Source organism: Aspergillus tubingensis, assembly GCF_013340325.1.
Source record: "Aspergillus tubingensis WU-2223L DNA, scaffold_8, whole genome shotgun sequence".
NCBI lineage: Eukaryota > Fungi > Ascomycota > Eurotiomycetes > Eurotiales > Aspergillaceae > Aspergillus > Aspergillus tubingensis.
Genome location: NW_023336282.1, coordinates 1,594,404 through 1,607,760, shown reverse-complemented (window position 1 = coordinate 1,607,760; position 13,357 = coordinate 1,594,404). Strand labels below are relative to the sequence as shown.

Here is a 13,357-nt window from a genome sequence, read left to right as displayed (position 1 = left end):
AGCAGCCTTATGTCTCGAACCGGTATGGAATTTTTGTACGATATGAACCGGGACATTTTAAAATCGCAACTTCGTCAAGTACTAATAACGAAGGATTTTGTTTTCACGATGGGTTTTTACACACTTCTTCAGAAGAACCCTCGCTTTCCAGCCAAATTTGCCCGATTAATTTTCAAAGCAGCAAGCACATGCGCATCATGCACATACGATATGCCATGCATGACCTTCCCCGTCCAGATCCTGTCCGGCTTCTGGCCCATGGTCCAGGTCTCTAACAGAAATTGCTTTCCCCTAGCAATAGCCAGGTCGGCTTTACTGTAGTCACTAGCAATTGCAGCATGCGACGCTAGTTGGGCAAGAGCAATGATTGCGTATGCTGTCTCCTCGGCCCCGTGCATGTTGCCCCAGGAGCCATCGTCGTTCTGTCCGCATATCACACGGTTCAATACCTCTTGCAGACATTGAAGAATACGATCTTGAATGATATCTTCTGTGAGACCCGGTAGGCATCCCTGATCCCAAAGGACCCTGACCGGGACCAATGATTGGGCCATAATCATGATCCCGTAGTACTCGGAGAAGTTCTAAAGTACGACTGATCAGTGCTATGCCAGACAAAATTGATATCCAGATCAGTGCACATACCCAGTGATCATTAAGCATCTTCTCCTTGCTCCATTTGGTGCACATAAACTTGGCAATCTTCTCTATCTGTGGGGTGTAGGCACTGGGATCGGGTGACGAAAGCAGACAGTTTAGAACGTTGCCGTTGACGCTCACGCTCGTCACACGTTGGGGCATTCGGTCATCAAAAGTCTCGAAGCAGTCATTCCCCTCGAAGTTCTTGATTAGGTTTGCGCAGCTAACTTCATAGCCGTTGTTATTGAGGACCATCAAAGCACGTGCTGTGTCGTCCGCGTCGGGAAGGAAGGTATTCGCTGAAGGATTACGAGTTAATCACCGCAATGGATATACTGTCTGAGTTATACCTACTAGCACCAGCCAGACCATTGGGCATAGACCTATGAGTCAAGTCAATCAGATCGCCCACATATTCTGTTCCTATATTGTCGACCGTAAAGCCGCTTTCTAGCAACGTTGATAAAACCTATAGCAACATGTGTTAGCAGCACTTCCGATGGTTCGTTTGACTCGCCTCGGTAAATGTAACTTACCCAGCAGGGCTCGAATACCTCTAGGGGATATACTCCCCCGACTCCACCATTTCCCTTCCCGTGGCCGTGCGCCACAATGTGACGAAGATATGCCTCACACTCATCACTCCACGTAGGAGAGAATATCAAATACGCAGCGGCAGAAGCCGGGGAGGCGGTAATACCTGCAGAAGTAACGAGACATCCCAGCTTGCTCCAATCAAGCTGCCTCGCGAACCCTTCCAGCGAAAACAACGGGATACTGCAAGGTCCCTGATATAGCCAGCCAATGTCAATGCTAGAGGCTGCAGCATACTTGCTCAGCAAGTCATTCTTCGCAGGAAATTTAAAATCTACACCCTCTTCACTCAGAAGATGGAGTAGAACCGGAACAATCAGTTCAACCGTGAAATGGATGGTTTCGTCTGGTTGCCATTTCTGCAATTTGGCATCGAGAAACGACTTTGCGCGGAACAGTCTGAACAGAATATCATCGGGCAGCGGTTCTTTGTAATGAGATGAAGAACGCCGGACATGTCTACATAGGGCGAGTAGGGCAGCCAACGAATGGACGACACAATCTTGGATCCAGATATTCTCGGGGTATTCATTGTGTCGTCTGGTAACACCTTCGAGGGGATCCCAGCCACCATCATCCGTTTGTTCGCGGAGGAGATACTCGAAGCTGGTTGAGAAGACCCATTCGTACCCTTGGTGTTTCTTCTTCTCGACCATAGCTAGCCATGCAGTATCATAGATAGATGGAACCATAGAGGAAAATCCATATTGTGACTTTGACTCAGAGGCGACCTTGGCAACGAGGTCTTTGGCACATTGAACTAGTATAGAGGTGCTCATATTGGGCTTCAGTCAGAAGCTTGTTAGAAAGGCTAACAGTAAGGGATACACCGAAATCGGCAAAGATAAGGGTTAAAAGACTAGTATTTTTTGTCAATGAACTTTCACGGAATGTTGTATTTTTGGATGATATGATATGGCTTCACTCAGATCTTGAATCTTGCACCCATTTATTGTCCTTCTACGGCAGTCACGCTCGAAGCAACCCCTATCAATGCGTTGTGGACTCCTGACCTCTCTAATTTTATCTGCAAGGTATGAAGCCTCACGGTCACACGACTCCGAATTGAACTGCGGGCTATTATGAAAGATGACGTATATAAGTTCTCTGGCTTACGATACGAGCGTTCTGCATAGCTAGATTGGCTGGGCGCCGAACTCACGGAAACAAGGGGTAGATGCATCTACGCTGTGTAACCGCGTTGTGGAACGTGTGGACAGTCATGATAATATCTTTCATCTGAGATTGTTAAGTGGTATCTCAGAGCGCAGATCTGAAAGCTTAAGTTCAAGGGACATGTGTTAAATTAATACACATAGCAAAATAAGTGCTTTCAAAAGCGCGAAATGCTGTTGGCTGATGCATCAATCCCGCCAGAGCCGCGACTTTCGCGGTATGTAGGTGGGTGCGCGGTCCCTTGATACCACGAATACATAACATCGGCAGTTAAGCATAATATTCGAAATTATAAGTACTACACTTATCTCGTATAAATAATCATTATATTGTTAGTCAAATAGGATAAGCAGTCCACCATGGAGCGACGCCAAGAGCTTTGTCAATCACTCAAAGGACAACGTGCTGTTCTACCAAATCTTTACTCCTTATTCCCGGACTGGACTCCTCAGTTGCACCCTGAATATGCGAGATCTCGAGATGAATCTACTAATCCGTGGATTAAACGGTACGTCAGTGCTTCATTGATTCTGAGAACAAGCAAATTCCAAGCTTACACCAATAAAAAAAAGCGTTGTTGAGAACCCAGATATTCGTCGGAAGCTCCAGGAAGCAGATTGCACAACATTTGCGGCGATTATGTGCGCAAAGTCATCCTTCGAAAGACTCTGTACGGTGGCGAAGTGGTTTACTTGGGTAAGTGTGCCTTCCAAACGTTTCGATACTGGACTGACTATAATTCAAGTACTTTATATGGGATGATTGTATGGGTTCCCGTCTGCTATGCCCCCAGCACTATACTGAGCTGAAACACCTATAAAGTATTTGACTGTGGTACTCTTACCCACGACCCAGAGACTATCACGAGGTACAAGCATACTAGTATCGAGTATTTCAAGCATGTCCTCTGCCATGAGGCAGAGTATCCAGACCTATCTGAATACTCTGAAGAACTCCAACATGCGCTTAACTGCTGGGACGAGATAGCAGAACATGTCCGCCAAGTCTGCTCAAAAAGAACGTCTTGATCCCCTCCCCAATTCGTTTCGTCGTATACTGACTGTCACTAAATCAGTGACGCGCAAAGTTCTGTTAGCAGCGATGATAGACTATGTGTCGAGTGTTGATTACGTGGATTCGATCTATTCGGATAATAAAATCCCCTCGTTACAACAGTACTGGTGTCGACGAGATTGCACGGCTGGTGTTCATCCTGTCATTGCTACTATTCCGTGGGTCTACCTAAATATCGCGTCGAGTAGGGGCTGACATTTGCGTGGTTTTATCTATGGCTTTGATATCTCGGAGCGAGATCTAGACGACACGAACATGAGATTACTCCGAAAACATACTTCGTACCTTGTCCACACGTGAGTTCAGGCAAATATCACACAAGTCCTTTGCTAAGTTTCAACAGTCAAAATGATATGTTTTCAATGAGAAAGGAAGCGGTACACGAGGGTACCTGTCAACACGTGGTGTTATAAACAGCTAATATTGTGTAACAGAAAGATGGACAGGTCGAGAACCTCGTTCCAGTACTCATGCTGAACGAAAACCTGACAGCCAGCCAGGCAATGAAAATGGCCTTCATGCTGGCTCAGGAATCAGCAAGGGGCTTCTATGAAGTGGCTGATGATATGCGGCAGACTGCTAAGGGAAGACACCGCGCTGTCGCGGATATTTTTATTGAAGGATGCAGAAACATTGTCATGGGGCTCACTCATTGGAGGTAATTCATCTATCTTTGCTGATAAATCTTGCATCCTACTGATTACCGCTAGCTACACCGGAGAGCGGTACTTCAGAGCCGGTGAGGCGAGTGAGGATAATACCATACATTTTGAACTATAGGAGGGAAACACCTTTCTTGTTTGTAAATGAATTTCCTTAGTATTCAAAAATTGGGCCTCTTCTTTATTTGGTATTTCGCGAACTCAAATAAGGCGTCAGGCTCTTGTCAAACATTGCCTGAGTCAATATGCATGTCATTCTTTAGGGCATATTTTTGAATTAGAAATCTACATAGAGTTTATCTGCAGTAAGATGACAACATCCTTTTCGGACACACCGAAGCATGGGAAAAGTCAGTTCTGTCTAAGCTACAGTTCATGATCTGGAGTGTCCTTTTCATAGTGATTGATTAGATCATCTTCATATAATTTCCACGCACACTGCCCAACTTCCAACGCGCAAGGGATGACAATTTCCGCGGAGGTGTGTGGGTATTGTGGCGCAGTCTGATCAACATCAATCCGACGAATGACCGTTTTGGGACGCACATGCATTATGCAGCACTGTCACGCATCACTCATCACACATGCATACATTGCCGTCACACAAGAAAAGTTCAGCCGGAGGACAGTTCCACAATCCCAACAACACTTGCGGCTACATGAAGGGTCAATCGGGCATAACCTTGAATTGACAGCAGACTGCGAGCGATGGCATTATACTAAATGTGCTCCCTACATTAAGATGTGTAACAGGCGCGATTGTTAGTTTTCAAAAGGCTGACAGTCCAGTGGTCTAGTGGTGCAGATCTATCTGTCGGATGTAGCATCCCTTGCAAGCTGATTCGTGGATCTGAGTCATGTCATGGTTAAGGCCTCCAGCCGGAATGAACGAATTCGAAGGGACTCCGGTGAAATAATGCCCTATATTTAATTTACGTATGATACAATTTTGCTTATGTTAATGAAACGAAGTAGACTTTTACGGTGGAGAAGTACGAGCTGATACTATAGGTATTTGATAAGGAGGGTGTACAATGCGGCAGTGTACACGAGGAAGAGCTAAGAATAAATATGCTAAGATTGTCCTTCGACTTGACTTGAACAACGGTATAACAAAGAAAACAAGAGCTAATACAATAGCTGCCTTTAATCGTGATGCATAAAAGTTCGTGACTCTTGAGAAAAGTTCCTATGATTTGGACAAAAGAGAGGTGCGTGAGGTTGTATGCCTGTGTGGTTCGTTGAGTTCTAGAGCTTGATTAGTCGACTCAACTTGCCGGGCTGTATGTAGTACACGGATGATACAACTAAGGGAAGCAAATTACGTACCAGTTAAGAAACTTGAGTAGCCACCTAAACCCCTCATGAAGCCCAGCTAGTGTGATTGGCGTGTCCGTAGCGAATACGTCGCCTGCTCATTATGGCATCGTTGGGAATGTTTTCGACTTTTTCCAATCTGAGAACAAAACGAAGAAAGAGCGGCATCAGAATTATGATCAAAAGACCGGTTAAGCAAAGGATTGGTGTAGGCGCCAGAAAGCAGAACGCCGAGGAGCATACGTATGCTGAAAACATGATTGCAAGTAGGATGAGTGTATCGTAAAGACCACCAAAGTTGTGAGCTAGACTGATTTGTATCTCGCCCGGACACAGAGACCGGGCGTACTTAGTCTGCGGTTAGGGCGGTTACAAACCCGTCCACTTGGCTACATGAGGAGTATTCACTATATATGGTGGGGATTGCATATCAGCTGAGGTTTTGGCACGATTATATGCCTCAACGTTTTCAAGGGTGGGCTGTATGGGGACAGGTCCAAGAAAAGTCCGAAAGGGGGGAGGGGGTAAGAAATGCCATATGTCCAAGCGTTGCAAGGCTTGCGTACACTAAATCGTAGTTCTTTTCAGCTGGTGGATCTTCTTCGGCTTCGGTTTTGAGCGGGGTGACCGAGACACCTGTGACAGGCTATCTAGACGGCCAGATAATCTCCTACGATGCTCAGCAGAGGTTTCATTTGCAGAAGGGCCTGGACCATGCTGTGTAGAAGGGGGGCACTTTAGAGACAACTGCAAATACTGCCGATCTACTCAAGGAGGGTGGAATTGGGAACCTGCCCTGCAGAGCGATGAGAAGGGAAGGAGCCTGTGCCAAATGGCCGATACAAACAAAATAGCTGCGTGACTAGGCGAGATTATGGACGAAGTCCAATCAAGATCCAAGTCTCTTAGTGGTTTGATGAGCGGAGCACAAGGACTTGCTCATACCCACTATAGGCGGCTTCGTTCTAGGAATTAGGGACTGTGGGGGCGATCAGGGATAAAATCATGACAGCCTGCAGAAGAGGGGCAAAGACTGTAGAGTGGCGTTGCGGTTTCAAGTGTTGGAACGCTATGCTCAGTCTGTCAAAGCGGGTGGGGATTGCAACATGCCAGCACATTACGGATGGAGTTATGCACTTGTCAGTCTTTTGGATGCAGCTCCCCGAATCGAGGAAGAAGTTCCCGAGGTATTTTGTTCGATCGGAAACACCGAGAAGGGTTACACGCGGTGCCCCATACATTTCTTGTAGGGAGATAATGTTGACAGGAATTTTGTATATCTTCCTTTTTTTATTTTGGTTTATCTATTTATTTATTTCTTTTTTTTTTTTTTTTTTTTTTTATCTGTAGAGGTAGAGTGGCCAGTCAATAGCACAATGTTTAGTATATGGAACCCCACCAGAACGACCGATGGAGTCTGTCATTAATTAAAGTTCACACTTATGCTTGACCTGCTTGTCTTAGGGTACTGGTGGCTGGCTGAAGCGGTTCTTGAATCACGGCTCACGGGCTGGCCCGTGTCTGGGCTGAACGGCTGGCTGGACGGAAGGATGGGCTGAACGGTTGAATCGGCTGTGGCCTGTGTTTGGCGAGCCTCCTTCGATCTATAAATGAGTCCAACCATCGGTGTAGCCATGAAAGTAATCAACCCAGACATCTCAGGGATATCTAGCTTCAAGAAAAGTCATTATCTTGAAAATCTTTGAGGGGACAATATCTCCGTCTTCTTTTTTTCTGTGATCTCTTTTTCCATCTTTCCTTGCCCTACCCTTGCTGCCAAGGTACCATTTCATCTCTCAAGCATTCCTTTCCCAAGATGGGATACATTGCGCGAACAAATGACCTCCCCGACATTGCTCGTAAGGGTGGTCTCGTCGACCCTCGAGCTGAGGACCAACCTCTCTTCTTCGAGCGCATGTCCTGTCGGGATGTCAACGAGTTCGTCTCCAACCTTGCCAATACCTCTCCCTTGAGACCAGGAACCCAAAGCGTTGCCATTAAGCCCACTAGCTTGGGCATGCGGTTGCGCGAGCCTGCCATCCAGAGCCAGGCCAATATCGACGAGTTCCGCGCACGGTCTGAGGAGATCAAGCAGCGTATGCCAGTCAGGAACCCCAAGCAGCCCATTTCTGACCTGGTACCGGACCTGGTTGTCACCGGTGGTCTCAGTCGCTCGCCTGCTTTTGATTGTCTTCCTGTCTTCTCCCACTGGGCTGACCGCACGGGCGAGCTCTCAGCTACTGACCCTGATGCTACCGTCCGGCTTACCTCTACCTGGGGTACAGCCCAGGTCGCGGCCGAGGGAGTAAACATGGACTCCCCTCGGGGAGCTCACGCCTGGTCACTCAAATCTCACGGCGTTGGCCCTGCCGAGCCCGGAGCAAGCAAGTTCTCTCAGCAGTACGACGCTGAAACCGACACCCTCACGACAACCGTTAACGTGGCACGCCGCCAGGATACGCCTCGACTCTTTTGGAGGCCCGCGACAGAATGATCGCGACTGGCGCCCCTGAGCGCGTCAAGTTTGCCGAGGTGCGTCCAGTCGACATGCCCAGTTGGTGCTCTGCCCGCAAGCCTCTCGCACCCAAGCTGAGTGGCGTAGCTGTCGCATCTGATCCAACCGCAGTCAACCTGTTCACCGGGGAGGACTGCCAGGGCCCCATCCTCAACACCAGTGTGTTTGCCATGACAAGTGGTTACAACCGTGGTGTCTACGGCGGTTCCATCTCTGGTTTGTGGTCAACCATGGACGCATCTTTTGTCATGGATTACTCCATTGGTGTCCACAGCGCTGCCATGGCAGACAAACTCACTATTGCTTTTGCCGATGCAGCAGCTGCTGCTGAAAAGTCCGCCTATGCCGGCCCGCACATTACCGATATCAGCCTCGTCAAGGGCTGCAATTACTCCTGTCTGCGCCAGAAGACCGTCATTGAGGACTCCCATCCAATTCCTTCCCGTCCTACCATGGTTGTGTGGAATGATCTTGCCCGTCTCGCCCGGTACAAGTTGGCTGACGCAGTGTTCTGTCACGTCTACTACGATGGAGGTGGTAGCGAGCACATGGCCGCCATCGCCGGTCTGGGTTGCGTTGCACACGACTGGATCGATCTCGGAGCCGATGTAGCATGCGGTGAAGTCAGCAACATTATCCCGTCGCTGACACGAGGATCCCTGGAGGAAGCCCCCTTGGCCGAGGTTTACGCTCGCATAATAGGCGCTATGATCTGGTACCGGGAGAACGACCCCTACAACCCAGCAGCCAATTGCCTTCTCTTCACCCACTGGTGGCAGCTCTCCAACTGCCGCCACCGCCCTGTCACTCTCCTCGGTCGCACTGATCTCCCTGTCGATGCAGGCATCGTCCCGATCGTCCCTGACGAGCGACCTCCCTTGGAGCACTTCCGAGCAAATGGCACCAAGGTCGAGCGCGGTGAGCGTGCCCTTGCCAGCGCTGAAGCCCGTCTTGAGGCCCTCATCGCCTCTGACCCCTTGCCGGAGACTCGTGCTGTCATTGACCTTCTCGTCAAGCCTGTTCTCGCCTACGTCAGGGGAGGTGATACGTTACCCTCCGAGAATGAATATGTCGGAGCTACCCTCGCTGCCCAGGTAGCTTACCCCCAGGATCAGAAGATCCTCGAGATGTGGGATCTGGCTATCGTTATGTGGGAGTGTGGTGCGCTGTGGGCTTCGGGAGTGGCTGGTCTCTGCTATACTCATGCTGGACTGTCCAACTGCGATAGGGCTCGCAAGGACTTGTCAGACAGTACTTGGAGTTAAACTTGTTGCAACAGGGCGATACACTAGGACAGGACGTTCCCATACACCATTAGTTATAGGAATGATTACTTCAGATTCCCTTAATAATCCTTACGAGATTCACGCGCTTACCTTGTATCTACATTTTCTCGAAATATGGTCGTAAAATTGGGTTCTCTCTAGATTTACACGAAATGTGCGACCTGTACACTTGAAATACAAACCCCCCTAACCGCAGTATTCCACATGTAGTACCTATTTTTCAAGTGCTCACTTTGTCATCCCCTACCTTCTTAATATTACATTGTACGTCTATCTATCACACCAAGAAACACTTCCTTTTCGCTACTATAGCCTGAATCGGCATGTCCGCACTGCAGCTAGCCTCAAGGAATACTTAGGGCCTATATTCCAAATCGGGTTAAGCGGTAAGCATATGACACGTTGTACTGTAAATTTCCTCAAATTCTGCTTGTTACCTACTACCTAAGCTTCCATGTCAAGCCACACCTGCAAGAGAGGAATCGGCCGAGAAAGCTTGTCGAAGATCGATTTGTATTCCATATCATAAGTACTATTTCGATCCTATTGACACCTTTTTCTACAGAAACCGCTAATAAGGTTTTCCTACTATTACAATCTTTTTAGAGTTAGACTACAGACTATTTTGCAAAGGTACCGGCTGAATGCTAAGTAGACATCATGCGATGCCGGTAGAACTATATATTTCAATGCTGCTGGTAATACTGACCAACGTGCAATGAGGGATCGTCTAACTTCAGAATCTACTACAGCCACACTCTCAAGCAGATTGAACATAAAATTTCACCTATTGAACTCGATTAGTATCAGTTACTAAGAACCTGAGAAATATGATGACATTATGCTACTGTTACATTGACCATGTTGAGCTGCATCATATATATGCGAAGTCTAAAACGGAAGGGGAAAGACGCTATCTTGACTGCAGATGCGTGCCGTAGATCCCGACGCAAGACTAGAACACCCCGGCACAGGCGTCACTCACCACTTAGCAAGAGATCCGTACATGATGGAAAGTACTAGAAATGTATTGCTAGAATGGCTGTCAGAATGATTGCATGCATTGAACGCTCATTCCAACGTGTTAGTTACTCTACGGCTCAAAATTGTTGCAATTCAGCAGTCATGACACTGAGTTCTACAAAATGTACACGACACATTTGCATTTTGTGGCATGCAGATATGCTCATGCGCCCTACAGCCTCCTCTTGGCCACCAGCTCAATGACACTACACTTCTATCCATAACATCCACTGCATAACAATGCGCACCCAGATACAACAATTTGCAGTGGAGTCGATGACTAATGTCCATGACCTCATTACAAATCAGACATTGGATCCTTATATAACATCATCATCTAGTAAATAAAGTACCCCTAACCCTACCCCTCACGACCTATAATCTGACCTTCATATCACTGACGCCCGTCAGCACTCTATTTCCCATCCCACCAACCACAACAATTCCACCACCACCATCAACAACAACAGCAACCAACGAACTACACCACCACCACAATCACAACCAATATGTCCCTCCCCTCCACCTACCTCGCGGCCACCGTGCCCACCCCCCAATCACCCACGACCCTAACCACCAAACCCCTCCCAACCCCCTCGACCAACCAAGTCCTAATCAAAATCACCGCCACGGCCGTGAACCCCGTCGACTGGAAAATGCGCGACTACAACTTCTTCCTAACCGAATACCCGGCGATCCTCGGCTCCGACGCCTCGGGCACCATCGCGGCCGTAGGTCCCAACGTCTCGACCTTCACACCCGGCGACCGGGTCTTCTTCCAAGGCATAATCGGCAACTACGCCGCGTCGACCTTCCAACAATACTGCGTGATGCCAGCCGAACTCGTCTCCAAGACCCCCTCCAACATCTCCGACGAGCAAGCCGCGGGAATCAGTCTAGCCAGTGTGGCCGTTGTGACGGGTATGTATGACACCACGGGGCATGGGATTACGCCTGCGCCTTGGGCTGAGGGCGGATCCGAGGCAGGCAAGGGCAAGGCGATTGCTATTCTGGGCGGAGCGTCGAGTGTGGGACAGTACGCGATTCAGTTTGCGAGGTTGAGCGGGTTCACAAAGATTATTACGAATGCGAGTGTGGTGCATAAGGAGCATTTGGAGGGGTTGGGGGCGCATGTCGTGCTGGATCGGAAGGTGGCTAAGGCGCAGGACTTTGTGGATGCTGCTGGGGAGGAGCCCATTTGTTATGTGTATGATGCGATTTCGATGAAGGAGACGCAGGTGTTGGGTGTGGAGATTGCGAAGAAGAGTAAGGGGAATGCGAAGGCGGTGGTTACGGTGTTGGGTGCGGAGAAGGAGGCGGAGGAGTTGGGTAAGGAGGGGGAGCATCAGGTGGAGATTCGGCCGATTTTGGGTATTGGGGCTTCGCCTAAGCTGAGGCATATTAGTGAGCCTATGGTCAAGGCGCTCGGGGGTGAGGATGGGTGGATTGCGAAGGGCTTGTTTGTGCCGAATCGTGTGCGGGTGGTGCCGGGTGGGTTGGAGGCTGTTGAGGAGGCGTTGAAGACGAATAAGGAGGGTGTTTCCGGAGAGAAGGTGGTCTTCCGGCCTAACGAGGGTGCTTAGAGAGGACTACTAGTACATAATATTGTAGATATGTATAGTCTAATGTATTATCATTGATTCGTGAGTATTCCCCTGTAAAGTCTAATAACGAAGAAAAGCATCATACAGCAGGAACAGAAGCCAGGTTCAGAATACAGGGGTAGTAGTAAGCCAGCATAAGAAGAAAGCAGGAAACATGCTGAAAATGAGATCTACTAAAATACAGTTGTCATAGGGACAGAACGGGGGTTCACGCGTCAACGGTAGTCGCAAGAGCCTGCTGTGCAAGCTTGCGGTTCCGCTTCACTAGGGCGTTGAGCTTCTTGTCGATCGTGTCTAGCTCCTTGCGAGACGATTCGAGATCCTTCTGCGACTTGACGGCAAACGAACGCAGCTCCTCATTGGTCATTCCAACCACATCGTCCAAGTCTGGGATGTTGCCCATGACCACCCCCGCGGCACCGAGCATGTGCTTGGCAGTAGCGGCAGCGAAGGATCGCACAGAGGTGGCAGTGGCATTGACCAGCTCGGCGGTGTTGGCAATGGCCCAGTTATGGCTGCGAGTGCTGTCCGCCTCCATGGCCGACAGAACGTTGGGAGGCGCGGGAATAGTGGAGCCACTCGCGTCAGAGAGGGACATCCCGGCAGTAGGAGAGCCAGAGGTGAGGCCAGCCGAGGTCTCGTCGACCCAGCAGATGTTGAAGTTCTCAGGGGTAGCAAACAGTGCGTCCAAGCCACCAGCGCGGTTGGTCACATCTGGTTCCGTGATTGGCACGTTCGAGTACTCCTGGAAGGTATCAATTGCCCAGGCAATGTTCTTCTCAAGCGCGAGGTACCGCTCTTCTTCCTCTGGCGACAGATGGTGTAGGACGCACCCACGTGGACTGATCAAGCATCGGTCTTTCAGCATGTTCGAGTCCGAGTTAACACGGATGGCTTCTCCGCGCATCAATGCTTTGCGATGCTCGTCGGTCAACTCGATGGGCTGCTTGAGAATGTCGTAATCATCCGCATTGCACTTCATGTCGAAGCGCTGGTTTAGGTTGGCTGGGTTGAAAAGGGGATGATTGTTCAGATCCAATTCAGCAGACTTGTGAAGCTGAGCAAGAAGCACCTGCAACGGAGACGTGCGTTCCGCGAAGAGCTCCTTGACTGGGACCCCGCTGGATTCGGCGTCCTTCATCAGCTGCTCAACTGTGTTCTTAGAACGCCATGCTTCAGCAGGTGCCTTCTGTTCAACAGTGGCCTTTTCCTCGGTAACAGTTGCCTTGGAGTCCTTCGTAGCCTTCTCATTCGATTTGTTCTTCTTGGCCGCTTCTGTCCGCTGGCCAGCCTTCTCATTGCTATCGGAGCCTGCGGAGTTGGCAGACTTCCCAGTCTCAGTATTATCCGGAGCTGCAGCTGGCGAGTCGTTCGAGCTAACAGGAGTCTTCTTAGTCTTGCGCTTTCGACCGATGATCGGGGCCTGCACTGGTTCCTCAACCACAGCAGTGGCCTCTTGTTTCTTGG

The 13,357-nt window shown here is 49.2% G+C and overlaps 6 protein-coding genes across 6 annotated transcripts; 5 read left to right on the top strand and 1 right to left on the bottom strand.

Moving 5' to 3' along the window:
* Nucleotides 1-128: 128 nt before the first annotated feature.
* AtWU_06893 (ent-kaurene synthase) lies at nucleotides 129-2,012 on the bottom strand (the record flags this gene model as incomplete). The annotated part of the gene is made up of 4 exons (XM_035502002.1): nucleotides 129-584; nucleotides 646-938; nucleotides 994-1,108; nucleotides 1,176-2,012. The coding sequence occupies 4 exons, from the start codon at nucleotides 2,010-2,012 to the stop codon at nucleotides 129-131; spliced, it is 1,701 nt and encodes a 566-aa protein (XP_035357895.1).
* Nucleotides 2,013-2,768: 756 nt separating this feature from the next.
* AtWU_06892 (terpenoid synthase) lies at nucleotides 2,769-3,437 on the top strand (the record flags this gene model as incomplete). Its single annotated transcript, XM_035502001.1, has 4 exons — nucleotides 2,769-2,917; nucleotides 2,982-3,105; nucleotides 3,155-3,173; nucleotides 3,232-3,437. 4 exons carry the CDS (start codon nucleotides 2,769-2,771, stop codon nucleotides 3,435-3,437), a joined length of 498 nt encoding a protein of 165 aa, XP_035357894.1.
* Nucleotides 3,438-3,738: 301 nt separating this feature from the next.
* On the top strand, nucleotides 3,739-4,263 carry AtWU_06891 (bifunctional terpene synthase/polyprenyl synthetase family protein; the record flags this gene model as incomplete). Its single annotated transcript, XM_035502000.1, has 4 exons — nucleotides 3,739-3,779; nucleotides 3,827-3,860; nucleotides 3,918-4,141; nucleotides 4,194-4,263. 4 exons carry the CDS (start codon nucleotides 3,739-3,741, stop codon nucleotides 4,261-4,263), a joined length of 369 nt encoding a protein of 122 aa, XP_035357893.1.
* Nucleotides 4,264-7,278: 3,015 nt separating this feature from the next.
* Nucleotides 7,279-7,956, top strand: AtWU_06890 (similar to An11g06240; the record flags this gene model as incomplete). Its single annotated transcript, XM_035501999.1, has 1 exon — nucleotides 7,279-7,956. One exon carries the CDS (start codon nucleotides 7,279-7,281, stop codon nucleotides 7,954-7,956), a length of 678 nt encoding a protein of 225 aa, XP_035357892.1.
* A 53-nt stretch (nucleotides 7,957-8,009) lies between these two features.
* Nucleotides 8,010-9,242, top strand: AtWU_06889 (uncharacterized protein; the record flags this gene model as incomplete). Its single annotated transcript, XM_035501998.1, has 1 exon — nucleotides 8,010-9,242. The coding sequence occupies one exon, from the start codon at nucleotides 8,010-8,012 to the stop codon at nucleotides 9,240-9,242; it is 1,233 nt and encodes a 410-aa protein (XP_035357891.1).
* Nucleotides 9,243-10,795: 1,553 nt separating this feature from the next.
* Nucleotides 10,796-11,869, top strand: AtWU_06888 (zinc-binding alcohol dehydrogenase family protein; the record flags this gene model as incomplete). The annotated part of the gene is made up of 1 exon (XM_035501997.1): nucleotides 10,796-11,869. One exon carries the CDS (start codon nucleotides 10,796-10,798, stop codon nucleotides 11,867-11,869), a length of 1,074 nt encoding a protein of 357 aa, XP_035357890.1.
* Nucleotides 11,870-13,357: the final 1,488 nt, after the last annotated feature.